This window comes from Sphaeramia orbicularis, chromosome 16, assembly GCF_902148855.1.
Source record: "Sphaeramia orbicularis chromosome 16, fSphaOr1.1, whole genome shotgun sequence".
Lineage (NCBI taxonomy): Eukaryota > Metazoa > Chordata > Actinopteri > Kurtiformes > Apogonidae > Sphaeramia > Sphaeramia orbicularis.
This window is the reverse complement of record NC_043972.1, coordinates 49,941,909-49,964,986: the sequence shown is the minus strand read 5'-3', so window position 1 is coordinate 49,964,986 and position 23,078 is coordinate 49,941,909. Positions and strand designations below refer to the sequence as shown.

Below are 23,078 nucleotides of genomic sequence, written 5' to 3'. Positions count from 1 at the left end.
TCTGCATCACATACTGTAACTCATAAAGACCCAAATATCCACCAGTGACCAAAAGCACCTACTGATATGACTCATCTGCCGTCAGTGGATAAATCAGTGAAACTACACTAACAGGAATAAGTGCTACTAATATTTGACAGGGATGGGGATGATATGCAGTCGTATGGTGCTGCTTGCTTAGTTAAGGGCATATTAACACTGGTCCACCCTCAAACAAAGGAAGTGATGGTAATGTACTTTAACATTGGATGTAACCAGCTTTAAAAGCCTTGTTCTAACCCATAACAACCCAAACATCTGTCATAAACCAAAACCATCTACTGATCTAAAATGTTTAATACCTGATGATCCACTAATTCTATCAATACATGTAAATAATTGGTGTAAAACGCTATTTGTCATCTTTTCATGGTCATCAGATATGACCCATTTGGATGTTCAGAGGCTCCTTAGTGAACATGGAAACCCCGTCATCTTCTACAAGTGGATGAAAACACTTGTTTTATGTTCAGTTATTGATATATCTGCTGAAAAAGTCACCTTTTTCTTCAGTTTTCTCTGTTTCTGATAGAATAACCATCAACTTTAATCTGAGCTTTTATGAACACCTATATGATCAGTGAATTAAATATAGGAAAATACATGATTTTCAGTGAAAAAAAAGACAATACAGCAGACAATACTATAATAACTGGTGATAAATCACTTAAGAAAGTTTAAATAGGGAGAATAATTCATTTGAGATCTGCCACAAAAGCACTGGGTCTTTAAGGGTTAAACTGGAGAGAAATAACTACATGTTGACATTTGTTTTAATAATCACTGTCAAATCAGATGAAAATGTGTATCTAAATGACATTTTTTTTAAATATATCACCCACAACCTAATTAAAAGGTTTTCATTCATTTAGTCTTTTCTATTATAGTCATGTGTCTGTGCCATGAAAACAAAACTAAAAGGCAGATGAGGCATGGGGCTAAATATGACTGTTGTAAGAATCTGCAGCAGTTAAGCGTGCAAACCGATGATTCAGACTGTGTAGGGTGACTGAATCCAAACGCTGCTGCTACTGCTGCTAAAGTCAAGTTAACATAAGCACATACTTCAGACAACAGTGCAGCCTCTCCTTTTGTTGTCTTTTGTTGTGCTTAAGGCCCTCACAGAGGCTGCTTTTAACTGAATCATACACATACAAAAAGGGGAGATGTTCATAACATCAGTGGTGGTTATAAAAAGAACTCAGCGGCCTCAGCCAACCTTTGCTGGGTGCGTTGCATAATCCCGTCATTGCGCTTTTTTTTTTTAGAATAACTGCAAAAACTGGTGGATTGTAAGTAGTGTTGGTGGAGCCATTTAAACAAACACGGTGGGAAAGGAATACCTCTTCCAAATGACAGCACTGACACCTCAGTGCAGTGCAGTGAATGTGAGAGTTTCCTCGTTCTGTGGGTTTAATGTCACACTGAACAGCGTGGATGTTTGAAGTGACAATGCCAGGGGGGACTATCATCTTTTTATATAACTTCACACCACTGAGGGCACGAGTGGAGAGGCCCTTAGTTTAACAAACAAGCATTGTGTAAAACACTCCCAAGTCACATATTCAGGTTTTTTTTATCCCGCTTTTACCTCTTGGCACTAGTTGAAAGTTTAGCAGCAGTTTTACTCGAGATCTTAGTCTCCTTCTTTTTGGGCTGTGCTTGCTCTCGCTCCTGTTCCGGTGGTACTGTTTCTCTTTGTTCGATATCCGAGCTGCCCCCGCTGGTGCTGGGGCTGTCGTCCGGTCTCTGCACTTCGCTGGACATCGTGGGCCCTAAAAGAAAAAGAAAAGAAAAAATAACTTCCATGAACAGTCACAACTCCACTCCTACCATCTGAGATGTGAAAGGAGGTAATTTTTTTTTTCCACTCTAGTGAGCAAATAAACACATGATAATGTCAAATTGCTTGCCTGTGTCACCTCAGACAATTGGGTTGATTTCATGAAAGCCAAAGGGTTTAATTGAATGACTGTGTAACTGGACATGGATAAGACAGATGTGTGGTGTGAGCTGATGAATGAACACACTTTACTGTGAATTAAAGCTTCATAAAGCTGAAAGTAAGACAATAAGCCATTTCTGTAATGATCTATAGTCACTAGGGTGAATTGTTTGAAGACTCAAGGATGTATGGGGTTCTGCTGCCTACCAATTAACCCCTTAATCCCTGAATTTAAATACAAGTATATATTAAAAAATGTGTTACTGCTTTCAAGCAAAGAAATGGAGATTGTTAAATTGACTGTAGCACATAAAATAGACACTTTGGTAGGATGCAAATTTGTGACAACAACCAATAATGGTCCAAAAACACATTGGAGATTGTTTTCAGTGTCCTGACTGCAACACTAACTATTATAATCCAAAGTCAAACAGAGCTCAAGCTTTTCATTGAGAACAAGGGAGTCAAACTCAGATTAGTTCAGGGGCTACACACTGTCTAATATGATCTGAAGCAGGCCGGACCAGTAAAATAGTAGCACAATAACATCTACCTCTACTCTAATAACCTTTTCTCTTTGTTTTAGTGCAAACAAAGTAAAATTACATTGTGTTGATTTTAACGTTTACAACTATCCCATCACAAAAAATTGTGAGTAACATGAACATCCATGAACGACCTGAAATTTCTTAATAAATGAATGAAATAGAGATAAGAGCTTGCCAGGGTTTAAACAAATACAGAATAATACGAAGGTATGGGGTTAATGTTATCATAAATGGGCGGGATAGAATGATCAAATTAGCACATTAAGATGACGGGGCTGCAATGACTAGTCGACCAGTTGACAGCAAAATTAGTCAGCTCATTAGTGACGTCATCCACCCCTGTTTAAGGAAAAATGTTTATTTGATTGCTGATTGCAACTCTTGAGTATTTAGTGCTTTGTTTAACAAAGTTTGGCAGGCACTGGAATTGTTCTGCACAAAATGCACTTTTGTCTAATGGGGGGGTGTTATTGTCACTGCAATGTTTGTTGAATACTGAATATCTGTTTAACAAACTTTGTTATGCATCTTAACTGTTGTGCACCTAATGTTGTTAAAGGATGGATGATGTATTTTATTGCTGCAGTACACTGAATTAAGATCCATTGTTTTCTTTCTTTTTTTTGCAGTCCATAATCTGACTAGTCGACTAGTCGTTACAGTAGTCCATGAAATAGTCATTAGTTGCAGCTCTAAAATCTGAATTCCCGTTGAAGTACCACACACACACACACACACACACACACACACACACACACCCCGGTGACAGATCAGAGGAAACCATCTGCTTTGGCCTCGTTTATCTGAACATTATCCACAAACTAAATAAACGTGTTACACATATAATCTGGAATATGAGTCAAACAAAAACCTGTTCGTTAACAGATAAGTGAGCAGTGAAGTGGAGCGGACAAGTGTGGAAGTGGCGGAGAGCTCGGCTTTCCCGGTGATGATGGGGACGTCGGACCCGGTTCGACTGATGCCCGGGTCGGCGTGAAGACGCGTTAGCCCCAAGAGAACCGCGGACATAAGTTGAGATGTTCGGGAGATAAAACGGTACTTTATTGATTGGCAAGTCAACATTGGCGAGAATGAAAAACAATAGGGGTCGACTCTTGGGGGTGGGGGGGTGGAAGGGGAGGTGGGAGTGTGGGGGGGGGTGAAACCGAGCCGTCCTACAAAAGCAATCACAATCATTACAGAGCTAGCTAACGTTACAAGGCCGGGGGGAGGACGGAGGGAAGGCGGGGGGCGGAAAGTAGGACCCGCGGCTCGGTGCTGTGAGAGGAGGGGGGGGATTCAGAGATAGAAGAGAGGAAAAAACAAGCAAAATTAGGCCTCTGCGTTTTTAAACTCAATGAAAATACGCAGAGAAGGCGTCTGTGGCGGACTCGTCCTGGAGCAGCCCGACGGCGGGTGCTGATGGAGGACAGTCCCCCCCGGCGGAGGGCCGGGCGGCGGGGGGACAACGGCAGGACCCTCCGCCGTTTCTGTAGTGTCCACATTGTGCGGTGAAGAGCAGTGACCCTGGCTCGGCACAAAGGGAGGCTCGTCCCACACATCCACCCCCCTCTTTTTTCCTCCTCCTCCTCCTCCTTCACTGGAAAACGACACTTTCACGGGACATTTACTTACTTTTCGCGGATCTACGAGCGGCGGCAGAATGCGTGTGTCGATATTACCTGTCGGTTGGCCGTCGATGCTGCAATTCCGCGTCGTAATCCCAAGGTACCGTAAAAAGTATATCCTCACACGGCCGTCTGCTCGCTCCCGTGTCCTTGCTATTTAACTGGAGGTAGCAGCAGCAGAAAAGCGATTACAGAAAACTGAGGCAGCCCCGGACCGCCTCCACGCGCGCTCCCTTGTCTGCGCGCGCTGCTCGTGCACGCGGGCTGCACTGGTGAGAGAAGTATCCTGAATAAGGCCGAGCAGTCTGCAGCCTGACGGATCAATCCAACATCTCCAATATCACACTCATGTCACGGCTTTTATTACACTTAACTCTACGATTCATTCGAGTCGCCAGTGTGTCTTTCTACGGAGCTGGGAACTTGTGTCGTTGTCTTTTTCCTGTAGAGAGAATTTACACATCACTTCAAATTAATTCAGGAGGATCACTTATTGATTCTGTAGATCAGTGGTGTCAAAGTCCTTCTAGTTCAGGTTCATCATTCAGCCCAGTATGATCTCAAATGGGCTAGACCAGTAACATAATAACATAATAACCTGTGAATAAACTTTTCTTTGTTTTAAAGTGAAAAAAGAAAAGTTACATTGTATGTATTGGATTGCATTGGATGTATGTTTGTCCCTTGGTTGTTTTTTTGTAAAGCGTCTTTGAGTACTTAGAAAAGCGCTATATAAAACTGATGTATTATTATTACTATTATTATTGTGAAAATGTTTACAGCCTTTAAAAATGTGAATAGCCTAACACAAACAACCATGAGCAACTTGAAATTTCTTAAAGAAAAACAAGTGCAATTTGAACAATATTATGCTTCAGTTACAATGTACAGATTACAGAAGATCTACAAATACACCAAACATTTAGTAACAGGCAGAACATTGTTGAAATTGCACTTATTCTAAAAGACATTTCAGTTTGAACATGGTTATTCATGCGTTTCCCATTTTTGGCGAAAGGATAGTATGTAAATGAAGACATTTTCATGGAATTTTACTATTTTACGCTAAAACAAAGACAAAAAATTTGGAGTTGTCATTAATTATAGGTTTTGTAATTATTTTACTGGTCTGATCCACCTGAAATGTCCTCAACCATCAGGATTTTAACTTGTGCACTAGTCCATTGTTAGTGTTTGCAGCATTTCACACCCGGCTTTTAGTTTTATAAATTCTACGTCACTAAAATTTAGATTTTGTCAATTCCTAAAAGAAAAATTTGGTGCAAGTGATGCAAAGCTGAAAGCTGGAATTTTCATTGGCACCCAGATAGGAGGTCTCATTGGTGATCCTTTATTCTAGAATTGTTGGTTCTATATTTTCTTGTCAAACATAGAGCCTCAAATTCTGATCAAGTAGTTGAGGGCACGCTAAAAGGGCTGCAGAATGTCCTTTGAAATTCTTTTTTTTCCACTTGCACATTGACATCAGAAATGGAACCCAGGAACCAAGGGGCTTCAACCCAGACATGATGGTGATGCTGTTACAACCCACAAGAACAACAGTGTCCAAAACATTTCAGAACAATTCTGAGCTAAGCTGATGGGCTCTGCTACTTAAACTTAGACAAACTGTAATGATCCACAGGGGAAATTACTTGGTCACGATAGCTCAGTTTCATACAAAGATACTCCTGAAAAAACACTAGCGAAAAGTAAACAAAGAAAAGGAAAGTAAGTGTGAAGAGATTAAAACAACAAATAATATATATAGAATACACTAATAAAGCAGGAAAAAAACTTAGGTACTTAGGTTTATCTGTAATTTGACCTATTTAGTACATATTATCTTTGGATTATGAAATACACAATAACAGCTAAATAAAAAAGTGTGTATTTGAGATAGGAAAATAAGTTATTTTTACATGTTCTTAAAACTGAAATCCTGATATGGTGGAGGAACGCTGATTTCAAATTTGAAGTCAACAAGACTGACTTAGTCAAGAGCAGATGGTTTTCGTCTGTTTTTTTTTTTTTTTTTTTTAAATCTTGCTCTAAATATTAGCACAGAGTTTGACACAGTGAGGCTGTTTTCACATTAATCCACAGAAGATATTGATCAAAAATCTCTTTGAAGGTGTTTCATGTTTTTGAACCAATTATGAAATCCATATTTTGAGTGTTATGTACAAACTTGATGCCATCACTGCACAGAGATTGAAAGTACTTTGACAAGAAATGGACATTTCCAATGATCAACAATTATTATTATTTTTTTTAAAATTAGAAATGTCTGTACTATATATCTTTATGGGGGGGGGTTCTATCTGCTGATGAAAGTTTTGTTTGTGAGATGATAAATTACATTCAAAATACAATATTTTCATCCAGGTATGACTGGAGGTTATGTGTAAGTGTGGGTCTGGGCCTACATGAGCATTGTATCTATGATGTGGTGGGTGGACCCTGATTGGTTCATCTCATCTTCATACTGACAGCATAGGTTATACATTTAGGTTTGGATGTACTGGTTAAATATAACAATAATAGGTTTTGGCACAAAAACAACATGGCTGGGGTTCAGACAAGGAAAAAAATAAGAAAATTACAGAACAATTTTGGTGATGGTTACAGTCACAAATACATGGTTATGGTTAAGATTAGGTATGAAAATTCCTTGGTTTGGGTTGTGACGAAGTCAGGGAAGGGGCTAAAATAAAAAGAAAGACTAAAACAAAACACAGCATTTGTATCAGTGTTGAAATTGGACATAAAAAGTGGCTTCTTGTGTGACAGTCTATGAAGTTTGTTGTTCCATTAAATCTATCCCCAACTACGTCCTTCTAAAGACTGTCCCTATTCACCAGCCTGTATCACTTTTTCTTTCTTCCTGCACTTACTCATGCAATCTCAGGAGATCGCAAAATAACAGCAAGGTATGTAAAACATTCATTCCAAATCCTACATTTGGAATGAAGGCAGGAACCAATCTTCTGTGGGCTTATGGACCCTCCCATCCCCCCAACTCTACTGTGCAGAGTCTACCTCCAAATTAAGTCGGAACATGCATCTCCAGTGACTGCCTGGCATGTTTTACACAGCGTGATGACACATCTATCATTTCTCCAGTCTAGGAGGTAAATACACAGATGAAAGCTGCAGCCTTGTCATCTTACAACATCTTGGATCAACACATGTGAGGGTACTGAGTAGATGCTAAATTAAAAAAAAAAAAAAAAATCCAAACATGATGAAAACACAACGCTAAAGGGAGCTTGAGAGAAGCTCAAACTCCACACTTGACTAGTTGAATGACTGTTGATGTATGTGATTAGCAAGAGGCAAAAACTTTTGAATGCAGCCAGTTCCTAATTTACTGCCACAGTAGGGGGTTTTAGACGTGATCCAGAAAGCCTCACATGCATACTGACTTATTTAAAGACCCACCGTGAAGAGAAATCAGAAGCAGATGCAAACAAACTGAAGTAGAGATGCACATGCACATTGCTGCGATTCGGTGATAATTCAGGTATAGATCGGTTGAGCTGAAAATGCCTTAAAAGCATTGAAAACTTATCCCAGGGAGTATACAGTAGCTCCACTTCACAAGAACAGCAGGAGCAAAAAGAAGACGACGGCCTGAAGGAAAACGACTGGTGTTGATAACAGCCAGAGCTGTCACACAAACACACACTCATGCTGTTGGAAGCTGCTTTCAGTAACATTATACCACCGCTGTCGTATCAACTTGTGGTTCGCAAAAAAAACAAACAGTTATTGTAAATAAAGAAGAATCAGAGAGGAAGAGAATTGGCTTGGTGGTATGATCTCATTGTGCTTGAAGAAGCACCGCACAAAAGCTGGTCCTTGACTCATTCATGCAGAAACAAGTGTGCATATAGGGAGAATTAGTGCAACTGTGCACATTTGAGCTGCATTCAAAGCTGGGTGCCCCAACAGATTTGTAAACGGCAGTGCCACAACAAAGAGGAAGTCAAACTTGTGGCTTATTGATGTAATTTTGCTTTCTCTTTTAAATATGTATGGTGAACTGAGTTTCCCCGCTGTGCTTTTAAAATGCTGCAGCTGTATGCAGATGAGCATATTGTGCACACTTTGCGCTTCATGTTATAAAAGGTCATATGATTGTTCACAGTTTATTTTAGGTTAGAATTGCGTAGTGTTAATTTTTGCATGATTTTTAAAACTCTGACCCAGCCTCTAAAATCAGCACAGTGTAATAAAGTAATAATGCATATTAACCAATCTTGTTGTTAATCATTGGCATATGCAAGGCTGCAAAAAAAAAAAAAAAAAAATCCAATTTTTATGTAGTATATTCAAAAATGATTGAAAACTGTTGAAAAAATGATGGTTTGTCTACATTACAAACATGGCATTTAAAGGGTTAAAATATGCCAGTTATTGAGTTTTTGGTATTTTTGTTTACGGCTCAAGTTGATCAAATCAAAAAAAAAAAAAAAGTTGAAAACAAACAGTATGAAGAAAATGTTGACACTACGGCACTGCTCAGATTACACACTTTCAGTGGTTAGAAAGGAGCTCTAAGGGCCGGATACCAGGGGGTTAAACAAAATGCAACATGAAGATACAATAATCACACATTAAGCAGTATTTATGACATTAATAAACTTCTTCTGCACTCAATCTACCAATCTAAAAGTCAGCGGATTCTATGAGGTTGCATGTAATGTGTGTGTTCTTGTGTACAGACAGTAAATACAGCCTGAGGTTAAGGCCACACCAAGCAGAACCATGTCATTCATGGACTGCAGGCTGCTACACTCAACACTTGATGATTTTCTAGCTACAGCGGAAAAGTCAATGCATGAATTAAACACTTTGTTCAACGATTCTCTCAGTTTGAACAGTACTGCTGCTGCTGCTGCTGCTGCTGCTGCTGCACACTCATGGGATATTTAAAGGAAGGGTATTTTTACCCATTTCCAACTGTGCACACATTCTCAGTGCAAGACCACAAAGCACTTAAACACTTTTCACATCCCTCTCAAAAATCCACTGCCTGCTGGTTGAATTAAAACAAGTGAAACAGATTCAGGTGTTCCTCCTGCTGTTGCTGACTTTTAATAGCTTTGAACAAATGTATAATAACGTGTGCATAATTACAGTCTTTCAAAAATTTTGTCTGCCTGGTCTCAACTTAAACACACCTTCACACATCAATTTACGTTGAAATTACCAAACACATCTTTCATGGAAAATGATGGCTTTGGGTGGCTATATTCACAGCGCTAACTGCTTGTCATGACCTAAGAGTACAATCTTGTTAGCAGTGCAGGAAAAAAATAGATCCAATTTTATAAAAACATGTAGTCAATAAACAGGAAGATTAACGTCAGGTTAGTTCAAAACATGAGCTGTAATGTATGTTTAGATGCTGATGCATATTTTTATGAAAGCTGCCAGTGTAAAATGTATTGCCAAATGCCAGTGTCACATGTGTTATTGACTGGATGGTTCTTACTTTATGAGGTGCAATGGACTGTGAAACTGTGCCCAAAATAACTGAATCTCAGGAACAATAAATCTACCTTTACTTTGCACCCAAATGAAAGTGTAAAACTGCTAAATACCACATAATAGAGACATACATACTGAGAACTATTCAGGCTCCCAAAATATCATGTATATAACAAAATTTGCGGACACAAATAACATTGGTAACATTACATTACAAAACTTGCTGAATTTTCACTTTGACAGGGTTCATTAGTTTTAGGTAAAAACAGCTTAATCAGGGATAAAATTTGAAAATAACTACCTGCTGGAAGGGTCCTGGGGACACAGAGGCAAACCACGCCCACATTTTTTGGTCCTGTATGAAAATTACAACTTTTTGGAAAGAAGTTGGAATAAAAATAGAACAGATTTTGGGTTTTAAATTACAGCAACCTACTTTACTACTTTTGTTAGGAGATCTTCCTGTTGATTTGACAATGAATGACAAATACCTTCTAAAAATTTTTCGTGCTGCAGCAAAAAAACAAACAAACAAAAACAATCACTTGTAAATGGTTTCAACTTGATCCACCAGTGCAGGACTGGTTGAAAATTGTTGATGAAATTCACAGAATGGAGAGATTAACATTTATGCTGAGGCTGCAAGGTGAACATTACATGATAAGGTGGGTCAAATGGATTAGTTTTTTAATAATGTGTGGTTTGTCTCATAGTCCTGTGAAATCTTATATAAACTGCTGCTCTAAAATTTTAATTGTGTAACTTGATTGCTATTTCATAACTGTAACCTAAATTATCTTTACTCTCAGATAATGACTATTATCTATTGCCAATTGTTGTTTGTTGTTTGTTATGTTCTGTGTAACAAAATGATAAATAACTAATAAAAACTAAGTGTAAAAAAAAATGTAGAAAATAACATGGCTATTGTTGTCGTGATTAGAGGTGATTATGGTTGGGTTTAGATGCAAAGATATTTGGTTAGGGCTGAAATAAAAACATGACAAATATTACAAATATTAACACAGTTGATTGCCTGTTCTGCCATTCCCGCCTTCTATGGATTGTCCCTGTTAAATAATGGAACACTTGTGTGCGTCTTCACGCAACCCATAGAGGTAATCACAGGTATTCATTCATTCATTCATTTTCTGAACCCGCTTTACCCTCACTAGGGTCACAGGAGTTGCTGGAGCCTGCCTCAGCTATGCATGGACAAAGGCAGGGTACACCCTGGACATGTCACCAGTTCATCGCTGGGCATCACAGGTATTGTTTCACAGTATTTTTTTCTTATTTTTATTAAAGCTTCATTGAACCAGATAGAATCCCATTGAGATCGACAGCTCTTTTCCAAGGTTGACCTGGCCAAGAGGTCAGCAGCACATGCCATGAAAGAATACAGGCTTTAAAGACAAGTAGTGACAATAAATTAAAACAAACAGTAATTTATTAATAACAGAAAAGTTTGACAGTTTTTAAAGTGTAGTTTTTTTTAAAGTGAAAATTTAGTTGAGGTCACAGCAATTTAAAAACACAGACACTGTCCAGTTAACTCTTGCTGTCTTTCCGTAAGACAGAACAAAAAGCTCAGATTGACATGAGTTCTGGTATTTTCAGCTCTTATTGCAGTGTGTTCCAGGCAGAGGGGGTGGCAAAGCTGAGGGCTCGCTTCCCCGGTACGGTCCGAAGTTTGGGTACATTCAAATAATACAGTTCACAAGGCCATAAGGAATATTGACTTATTGTTCTTTGGAGAAATGAGGGTAGGTATGATGGAACCATACCTAGAAGAGCTTTGTAGATTAAGGTCAACCAGTGGGTGAACCTTTGTGAGCTCAAAGACAGTCACTCAATGTTAGCAGATAGTCACTTTAGCAGATAGTTCACAATAAGGGGTGCCAGGCATAACAAACCCCGCCCCTCGCACATATTTCGCCCATTATAAGTAAATGGGAAGCTTTTTAAAATTCATTAAAATTTTAACTTTGACCTGCTGTTTCAAAAATTTAATGAGATCCATTCTGGGTAAAACCCTAGCTACGCTCTCAGTTCATGAACCAGATTGCTGATGTGGTTTTGGAAAGAAAGTTCCTGATCTACCAGAAAACCAAGGTATTTATTACTGGAGACTAGTTCCATTGGAGTGCAGTTACTATTGGCAGTTCCTGTTATGTTATTATTATTAGTTACTATTATTATATGGCAGTTACTGTTGACTGAGTAATCACTGGTATGTGTCGTCTGTGTGCAAAAACCACGAGTTTGGTTTTGTCAGCATTTAAAGCCAATTTCAACTAGTGTGCTGACCCGTGGGGATTCCCCGGTTCGAGATGTGGTAGATTTTATGCTTTTGTGTATTTGTGCATGCTGTACCACATTTGTCCAGCAGTCACCGCCATAGCAATGTGATTGTAAGGCTATTGTATTCCAAAATTACAAAAATCTCCCATAAATATTGGTCCTATCAACTTGCTGTTTTCGCTAATCTGTTCCTTGACCAAAAATACATAAGTATATCAAACTGCAGCAGTCAGCTCTGTCCGGACTTTGTGTGAATCCCAAGACACACCTACACATACACATACACACACAGAGGCCACTTGGCTTTTATAATATACATGTATTATATATGATATATAATATAGACGTACGCAAACACTGGTCATCTCGATGTCCTTCAATGATGGACTAGTGCTGGTTTTTCTGGTGTGGTTTGTTTGCTTACAGGATGTCATGTTTATACAAAAGCTGTGCCCTCTGTCCCATGTACAATAATGTGTTCACTCACTAAATCTTAGTCACTGTTTTCAGTTTTTTTTTCTCTACTGGTAATCATGCTTGTTGATGAACATGACCTTTAGCCTAAATTTGATGTTTTAAATATTGAATGCAGTGACTTACAAGCCAGTATTGTAATCACCTCTTGCAAATCTCTTGGTTGTGACTTGTGTATTATAATTTTCCTTGAGATCTGATCCTTTTAAGCCTGTGGTGCAACACTTTAAGATTCCCATCTGGCAAAGCTGGCATGCTCCATCTCCATGCTGTCAACTCTAGAATGCATTACCAACTCATATCAAATTTATTACACAATATAAAACCCTGTACAACATAAGTAAAGGGCCAGCTAATGTACCAATTAGAGCTATAGTCAGTTGATTATATCAAGTGTTCTCTCATATTTTCTTTGTCCTTTACTCTGTACTGTAGTTCAATGGATGAAGACTATATTTTCATTAAGTATAATCCTCACTATATGTGCTGTTATTCTACTCTGATGCAGATTTACACGCCAGTGTGCTTTTTATTTGCACACATTCACTTATTTTATTATATCTGATTGATTTATTTCACAGGAACAGTTAATAAATCTAAGCATTAGCAGAAAAAGGCACATGGCTTCAATATGAATCAGTGTGAACAGATAACAATGAACATTTCCACATCTGTTTCAGATTAGTGTTATTAACCTGCCATCAGACAGTCATCATTTATTTATCCGACACAGTATACAGAACATGTATTTCACTAGTGTTTGCTTGTTATATTTATCTTTTATGCTCGGCTCTGCTCTGCTGCTGAAGTGACATGAATCCCCCACAGGGATCCTTAAAGTTTCATTTGATCTAATCCTCTGCTCTGGAACTTTCACATTCCTACTAATCTGATTTACATGTAATTGTTAGCCTATCACGTACAGTATGAAGAGTCCTCCACGGAGGGTCTGCAAGCAATGCCTTGCATTTACCAGCATTTGATAGGCCTTATTATGTTTAATACAAAACAGCTCAAACAAGATAATTGTAACCATGTGGCTGTCAGTTCGCATAGCTGTCCTGTTGGAAGCCTATTATGTGTTTGTGCAGGACCAAATAAACGCATCTGATGCATTTGTTCAGGCTAAATGACACATTAAACAGAAAAGTCTTATGTTCTACAAAGTTGTCCATGCTCACGTTTACGTCACAAAGATGACTGAGCTCTGCAGAAAGTAAAATGTAAAGTGAATTAACATTTTGGACATCTGATTGTTTCATCTCAAATGCAGTGGGATATTAAATTAATCCTAAAATAACATCTGTGGTTAAAACAATGGTTCAATAGATAGCATTTGCCTGTGCATTTGTGTTGCAGGTTGGCTAACTCCATTTCTAATATGTGTCATTTACAAATCAGTGTTAACAGCCTACATGGCTATTCTTCTGCCCATGACAATGATGGTTTTTAATGAAAATCCTGTGTTCTTCAGTTCCCCGTAATACTAGCTAGAAAACATCAACCACCAATATCCATCACCTCATAAACTTCACTTAAAGTACACAATCACACACACACACACACACACACACACACACACACACACACACACACACACACACAAACACACACACAAATGTTACTGAATTGGTTGATTGTGGAGGCATTGGTCTCCATCAAGTTACAGCAATTACAGACAATTACTGCTGTTTGTTTTCAGTGAAACTGCCTGAGGAAAATAATTTTGGATTGAAGCACTTGTTATACAAAATAATCAACCAAACATTTAATTTAGAAAGGTATACTTGGCCCTGTTTGTGCACACTTTTGGTTTTTCTATGGATTTTATTTATTTATTTTTTTTATTTGGTGATGTACAATACTCAAGCATTTCTGGATTTTGATCCTTATAAATTATGTCTTAAAACAGGAGTTAGGTAACTGGTAGCTCCACATTTTGTTGAGGACATTACATGTCATCACAACAAATGTACAAACTCATATGCACTAGTCTGCCATTACAGCCTTGTTTTTTGAATTTTTGCTAACTGTTCTACTTCTTCACCAGGTTAAGTTGCACTGATAGACTGACAGATAGACAGACAGATAAATAGGTAGACAGATAGACAGATAGACAGATAGATAGATAGATAGATAGATAGATAGATAGATAGATAGATAGATAGAGACAGACAGACAGACAGACAGACAGACAGACTTTATTTCAAACATAAGTAGGTAAAATAAATTACCAATTTAAACAGGACACTCCAATATACTGAAGGAAATAAGTCAACCAAAAAAGAAAAAGAAATGTCACACAATATAAAGCTGTTTCATTGTGGCTCTTACTTTATATCTGAAAAGTAGTAGGAAGAAGCTGAGCTTATATTGTTCTACCCTAATTTTACATGACTTGGTTAATCAGCAAATGTATACAGTCCATAACAAAGTCATTAAATTACAGATACAGGTAGAGTGTTTGGAGAACAAATTACAGTGATGACAAAGTCAAATAATCTAATGTCAGCACTTTCCATTTGGAAATACATCAAAAATCATAATAGTTTCCATTTGTGTAAGTCATCATGCTGAGCAAAATGTGCACAGTAGGTTCAGTGGGAGAGCTTGTTTTTTGCAATAACCAAAAAGCTAATGGAAAAATGCCACTGGCTTTTACAGGAACTGGGGAGATGCTAACGTCTGAGTTAGGACATAAATACACATCATCCCTTTTCACTCTAGTTGTTTCGAAATGACAATTTAGCATGATTCATTTTAACCTGTATCATTTTTATGACTGTTTGAAATTTGAAGGTGCAATTTAATTCCTTGTTTTTCCTCAACGCATCCTTGTTTAAAAGTCTAAATGCCCTCTCTGTGAACCAGTCATAACTCTTGCCATAGGAGCGTCAGCTAAAAGCCCACACTGTAAATGTAAAACATGGCTTACTGAGAGCTAAAGCCTTTATTGTCTGGATTAATATCCCCCCAGTCAGAGGTAATGGGTTACTGGAAGCGCTGTTCTTTTCTGCAGGATTTCCTTTGGCCTACTCGAGAGTCAGTCCTCCGAGACATGAAGGGATGCCTGAGGAAAAACTTAGCCGAAAACTCTGAGGACTAAACTGTTCAAAGTCTGACTCTGAACCAAGCGCTCAGTCTGAGACGTACCCCTCTGAAAAGCAGGTAATTACAGCCAAGCATATTTAGTCTTAACTTTGTCAAATAAAGTCAATATAATTCATCAAAATCATCCGGCAGTTTTTCTTTGCTGTAGGAAGAATGCTCAATCAGTTGTGAGTTTTGTTTGATTTACTCATGTGATTGACTGAGAATGTTTATTTTCACTGATATTTTCAGCCCAAGAATTTGCTGCGTAGTTTGATAGAGTGCACCAACATAATACATAACAGACTTATTCCAGTAAACACTAAAGTCATAAAAGGTGACTTTACATTTCTCTAACTATTTTACATAATGTTTTAAGTTCTGAGTTCTTATTAGTTGGTTCTTTATGTAATTTTAAGTAGATTTAATGTGGAAGATTTACTTTAATTGAAGTTCTGGTGGGTGATTTAGATTTTAGTGTCACCAAAGACTCTGGAGTGAATGAACCTTAGAACTGCAGACACCAGAGCAACACTGATAATGGTAAGAAAAAAATGGGATGGGGTCAAAGGTCATCAATGACAGTTAGTGGGCATGGATAAAAATTTAAGTTTCTGTGCCCTATAATACAGTTTTCATCAGTTTTCACTACTTTTTGATTCATAACTTTTGAACCAGAGAAGTTTAAGACAAATATTACACATAATTGGAAAGGTCTAAATGCCATCTTAAACACACAAATTTAGTTTCAAATATTTTTAAATGAAAAATATCAAAAACTACTGCATCACGGATGGACAAAAAATTCACGTCTATTTTTTGCAAGAATTACAAAGTTCTCAAAAGTGAAGTTCCTGTGACATTTTCATCCTAAAGTTTATTCAGTGGATACCTTAAACCCCTCTATTTTACAACCTAATATTTGGTTGGAGAAAAAACAAAAAATATTATCAAACCTAAATAGCAAGAGTTTTGAAAAATGGCAGGGTCATGGATGGACAACAAAAGTAAATATCAAATTAAACATTTTTTAATTTCAATTATCAATATCATATACATGTTTTGTTTTGTTTTTTTACTATATTTACAACATACAAATAATATTAACATTATATTCAAATGCATTTTGCATAGATATATGCATTTATGAATTTTAAACAGTGTGTTTAGAATATGACATAATTAATGTAACAGTCAAATATAAATGTATTTGGAATACATTTTATTTATTTATGAGAGTTTATAAAAGGAACCCAGAATGACGGCAGAAAACTTTGTCACTTTCCAAACATTCACACTCATAAAACTCCTCACATTTTTTTTCACAAATTTTTTCTCATTTCAAAATACATTTTCCTGAAAATATGAGTAATTACTTACCCAAAAATATAAGTTAGGTGTAGATTATTGTAATTAAATTTTTTTGACCAGATGTTAACCTTCCCTTGACTTTGCCCTTAAATCTTACACGTTGGATCTTGCACAAATGAAAGTGTTGATAGAAGTACCTGGATCTCTTTACTGCAACATGGAATACGTATCATCTCATTCTTTGACAGCCGAAAATTATTATTTCCAACGTTAGAGCTGATCATTGACAATAAACAGTCCTAAACAAGTCATTTTGGGACTGATTCTGAGATTAACTTTAAGTTTGGCCTCATTTAAGTAAACTGAAACCTATGACGCTCTTTAATCCCTGATGTGTCTGTGGTGCTCGTTCTGAATGTACAATTTATTTTAAATATTCATAAAAATTCAACCATTTGCTCAATGAGAAAAAATTCAAAAGCTGTTGATAGAATAGATCTTGTGCTTTCCATAGACATCTGAGCATGCTCAGTGCACCCCTCGCCATCTGTGGAATGGAGCAGTGAGTGAGACCAACTCAGTATAAAACTAGACGGTTTGGGAGGTTTTTCTTTCACAGTTTTCCAGTTTTTACTGTTGTTTGTAGTGTTGTTGTGAATTCTCTTTATTTTTTTTTATGTGCTTTTACTGAGTTTAGACCATGCAACTTCCTTTTGGAGTTCATCCAGGTGCCAAAAAGCAGATGGACTGATTTAGAAAAAGAAGAGCCCCATGACAAAAACTACTGGGCTAAAATTCAAATACTTGTTGTTCAGTGTGTTCCAGTTCACAGTTCATGTTCAACATCCTAAATCTCTTCTTGACGTGCATTCTGAATGCCTTATTTAATTAAAAAAAACTGTCAAACTTCAATTCCTCTTTTTGTTTTTTTCTGTTTTTCCACCCTGTTTGACCCTAAAACACACAGCACAGCAAAACCACTGAAGAAAAGGGACACAAACACATACTCACAGCAGCTTTTATGACACTGAAACAGACACTAATTCACAGCAGCACGTTTACCTGGAATAATCTCTCAGGGGTTAAAGAGTTAAGATGTTTCGCGAATTTTTAACACATCCCAAACGAACATTTTGGTGTTATGTTTCAGCAGGAACTGATTCTCTATTTGGATAAAAAAGAGTATAAACGTGAACCAAACTCTTTCATCCTTTTCCTCTCATCATCAGAAATAACAGGTCACACCATGGTTGTGTGAACTCAGCCATGCTTTTCACATTCTATACGGATGAGTGCCATTTATATACATCACATCATTACATTCCAAAGGATTGTGATGATACAGCTCTATTATCTCTGTTACAAACCTCAGATAAACCCTGGGCTGCACCGACACGATGTGAACAAAGTGGATGAGTGGAATGATAATATACTCTGGACGATAGCACAAAGAAAACTGACTCTCATAAAGATCCTATTGTTATCCAGAATGAAAAATGGAGGTATTTAAATTGAAATACTCTGATGTAATGATAGACCATCTGTTATCCTGGAAAGATTACTGAGAATTTGTTTTCCAGAAGACAAAGCAAAGACTTTTCTTTCCCTAATGCCTTGGTTCCTATTGGAGTGAGTCCACAGGTTCATTTTACTTCTGTGATGATGAGTGTTCTACAGTAGAGTTCTATTGCATGGTACTGGTGTTTGTTCATTACTTTGTGAGTCCAACCACTTGAGAACTTTCACTTAGGGTTTGGTTAAAATGTAAGATCAAAACCCATGTCCTACATGTACAGTTAGTTCAGTTACATTCTGGTGTATTGGTGGGATGCACAGCAGTGGCGATTTCTCATAGACTGCAAGGCTTCCCTTAAAATTACGAAAATTAAATGGTTAAATATGTACGGTTGTGTTGACATTTTATTGACTATAAATGTGTTAGAACACGTTCATCTTAAAGATGAGTTCGTTCAGAATCAGCTTTATCACAAATCAACGGACGCGATGTTGTTCACTTCTCATCCATTCCCGTTGCGCTGTTTCCTCATACATCTCTGCTCAGTGCATTTGTCCGTAGACGCTGGGCGTCTCTGGGCTTCAATGGGACTGAGTGGAACAGGTTTTTTCATTGCCTCAAAACTGGATGGTAATTGGATAAATGCCACGATGTTGTCCCGCCCCCGGACACCGGGCGTCTCTGGAGGTGAATGGAGCTGTGGGCGGAGCTCGGCCGGGCTGGATGCCAGAATCCCACGTGCTGATTGGAGGATCAGTTGAAAGGCTGAATCCCGTTTGATTGACAGCTGTTTTCAGATCTACTCCTTCACTGACACAGTTCAGTTTAATACCGTCGCACATTCTGCTGTGAAATCAAGAGAGAAGCCACTACGAAATTACTCGTTCATTTCTTGCACTGTAAATAAAACACACTCATTGTTCTTCCTTGTTTCAATTTAACATAATTTCAGCGTTTTCTTGTTTCAGTTACATAATTTAATCATTTCTTGTTCGAGTTTAATATCGTTTTGTACACTGAACAAAAATATAAACGCACCACTTTGGTTTTTGCTCCCATTTTCCATGAGCTGAACTCAAAGATCTAAAACTTTTTCTGTGTACACACAAGGTTTATTTCTCTCAAATATTGTTCACAAATCTGTCTAAATTTGTGTTAGTGAACACTTCTTCTTTGCTGAGATAATCCATCCACCTCACAGGTGTGGCATATCAAGATGCTGATTAGACAGCAGGATTTTTGCACAGGTGTGCCTTAGGCTGGCCACAATAAAAGGCCACTCCAAAATGTGCAGTTTTATCACACAGCACAATACCACAGATGTCACAAGTTTTGAGGGAATATGCAATTGGCATGCTGACTTCAGGAATCTCCACCAGAGCTTTTGCCTGTGAATTGAATGTTCATTTCTCTACCATAATCCATCTCCAAAGGTGTTTCAGAGAATTCATGAAGAAGACTGTGCGAGGAAAATGGTGGTCACACCAAATACTGACTGGTTTTCTGACCCCCCTGGACCACCCAATACAGTAAAACTGCACATTTTAGAGTGGCCTTTTATTGTGGCCAGCCTAAGGCACACCTGTGCAATAATCCTGCTGTCTAATCAGCATCTTGATATGCCACACCTGTGAGGTGGATGGATTATCTCAGCAAAGGACAAAGGAGAAGTGCTCACTAACACAGATTTAGACAAATTTATGAACAATATTTGAGAGAAATAGGCCTTTTGTGTACATAGAAAAAGTTTTAGATCTTTGAGTTCAGCTCATGAAAAATGGGAGCAAAAACAAAAGTGGTGCGTTTATATTTTTGTTCAGTGTAGATAGTTAAATCAATCATACTGTCGGCTAGGTCGGAGTGAAAGGAGCACCTCTTGTTGAAAAAGGCTGAAGTCTTACACCCACAACACAATGGGCCAAGGCAATCTAAGCAGAGAGGTCACTGGTCCAGTCCCTGGAAAAGACGCCTACTTGGTACGATAAGGTTACTGAGCATTTTCTTAAAAAGGAACAGAGGGCCGAATGTATGTTTAAATAACTTGACTTTTTTTTTTTTTTTTTTTTTTTTTTTTGATGTAAGCCGACAATGAGCTTCCCCTGTCTGAAAGACAAGCAGCCGCCACTGATGCACAGTTTGCTCCTCCTGCTTGTTCTTCCACATCTTTGGTTTCCTCAAGCATTGATGTCAACTTAGCACTTTTGTTGCTACATTTACCAACCACCGACTACCGTAGCAATTTGTTTGTGTGCTTTTTTTTTTTTTTTTTTCAAAAGCACCCAGCTATAAATTTAGCTACTCTTAAAATTTGTTTGGAAACTTTTAGCAACTTTGGAAAAGTGACATACACACTAAAACACACACATTTTTCCTCTAAATGACACCAAATGGTTTTCTGTCACAGTCCCAAAAAAATAAAAAACATGGTCTGTCTCTAGCTGCAAAAGTCAGTGTTTCCAACTTAGACACTTTGTTGGTATTTTTAGCAATTTTTCAGACCCCTCTAGAGACGTTTTATCAAAACAATGACAAATCTTTCAACTTTTTCTGGTGTTATAGGAGACTTTTGGAGACTGACGTGAAACCACATATCGTTCTTTGTCTAAAACAAATCACTGCATTGAATATAAATCAATCCCATTGACATTGACAGTTTTCTCTGTTGTCTCTTTTTGGTCCATTTAGATTGTTATTGTAGACTGAAAATTAAAAATGTTATGGTTAAAATGTTCATGTTTTACCACGACTTGCTGTAGGCTCTCAAGTGGACTGTAAGGATAAAAAACAAACCGAAACAAAGATAAAACCTAAATAAACTAATAAATAAATAAATAAATAAATAATGTAAGTAACTCCTCCAGAGTGTCTCTTTTAGGTACTTTAGTTGGTCCCCAAGGCCAGATAAAGGATAAAAAAACACAAACAAACACAGAGTATGGCTCATTTGTGGTTCTAAACATATTTAGTTTTTTTTTTTTTTTTTAATACTCACTTTTTTTTCTGTCTCTCCCACAATGTTATTCTTCCCTCCTACATCATTCATTACAATCACATGCACATTTACAATTATGCAAATTAGGTGATGGTGTTATTTAGCAACTTCTATCAACTTTTAGGACAGACAACAGATACTTTCCTTATTGAGGAGTTGGAAATACTGTTCTCCCCTCAGCCTTGAGAGAAGCTGTGATCTTCAAACTGATTGTGTTCTCCAACCGTTTTACATACCAAGGCTTTAAAGGAGTGATATTTTGCTTTTTTAAATGGAATTCTGCATTTTAAAACATTGCCCTGTGGTCTACATAAACTGTAAATGCTATGCTTGGGTCTGAATTCTTTAGAAATTCAACTCCACAGGTCCATCTTTAACCCTATTTCTGAGTACTGACACCAGAAAGGTTGTTTTGTGCACCGGCCCTTTAAATGCACATGAGCCACTTCACGCCCCACCCCCTCCACATTGTTGACTGTGTGCTCTGTCCCATTCAGTCACTTGTGTTCATTAATAAAACCAACAACTGAACATTTTAGGTAATTGGCTCAAAGTTTGGACATATTTTCAGTATGAACTACAACTGCTGCTGCTGACAAACAATTATGTCGTACTCTGAGAAATGTTCGTTGGAAGTCTTGACCTTATATCTGCAAATGCCATGATGTAACTAGTTATAAAATGTAACAAATTAAAAAGGAATTAAAATGGGTTGTAGAAATCCACTCAATTTTTGCCAAAATAAATATAAAGATAGTTTTGCAGCACCTGGAGCATTCACATTCAAACTTTATGAATGATGAGGGTCCCCAAATCAGGGGCGCTATTAGCAATTGTGGGCCACATGAAAGGTAAACGTTGTGGACCCTTTCATAAAATTCAGTATCTTGTCAATCTGTCGGAGTGGGGTGGGGATTCATAACGTCACTTACACTAGAGGTGAAAATGAAAATGAAACTTAACATACTTTCAACGTCCGACTCCCCACTTCTGTGCCTCTCTTGTACAGCGGACCTTACATGAAATTTTCAAAACTTCTAGCCTTTTTCCACTGGACCCCCTCCACTACTCTATGGGCCCCCCACAAATGCTGGGCCCTATGAATTTGTCATGTTTACCCCCCCTTATCAGCACCCCAGCCCCAAATACACAAATAAATGTACCAGACTAATAAAAGTAGGTTTAGCAAAATATGACCCCTTTAAGTTTAAACTTCAGCTCATTCAGTTCACAGTCTTAGCCATCCAAGTCCATCAGCTCCTCATCGACTCCCACGCCAGGTGATGACCACCTCCTCCTTCTGTCTGTCTGTCTCTCCTTTTCTTGATCCCAGCTGCCTCTCCATTCTATCGTAGCTCACAGATTAAATCCTTCACCTGTTTCTTAAGATACTCCCTAGTTCTTTGGTTATATCCTTGGCCTGTTTGAGCTAAACCTCCTCCTCTCGGTGCATCGCGTCCTTCAGAGATTCCTTCCGAATTCTCTCCCAGATGTTATCAGTGACCTTTGAACTTTCCTGATATGAAGACCTCTACTGCACCATTCTTTCTTATGAAGGCAATTATCATATATATATATATATATATATATATATATATATATATATATATATATATATATAAACAGTCATCTTTGCCACTTTGAGCTGTTCAGTATCACTGATGCTTTCGGCAGTTTTGACCTCATTTGACCTTAAAGAATTATTGTCAATAAAAGCCAAGTATTCCTGACA

General features: G+C 37.8%; 1 protein-coding gene across 2 annotated transcripts in view; it reads right to left on the bottom strand.

Annotated features, from left to right (window-relative positions):
- The window catches only part of ube2e2 (ubiquitin-conjugating enzyme E2E 2), a 55,174-nt gene extending 50,821 nt beyond the window's left edge, over window positions 1–4,353 (bottom strand). The window contains exons 1-2 of one of the 2 annotated variants that reach the window (XM_030158783.1): window positions 4,215–4,353; window positions 1,631–1,814 (exon numbers count right to left, since the gene is read on the bottom strand). In XM_030158783.1, the coding sequence (XP_030014643.1) occupies window positions 1,631–1,806 (176 nt within the window). In that variant the 5' untranslated portion in view covers window positions 1,807–1,814; window positions 4,215–4,353. Of the gene's footprint in view, window positions 1–1,630; window positions 1,815–4,167 lie in introns of both variants that reach the window. The other variant, XM_030158785.1, reaches the window with a different exon arrangement.
- Between the last annotated feature and the right edge of the window lie 18,725 nt (window positions 4,354–23,078).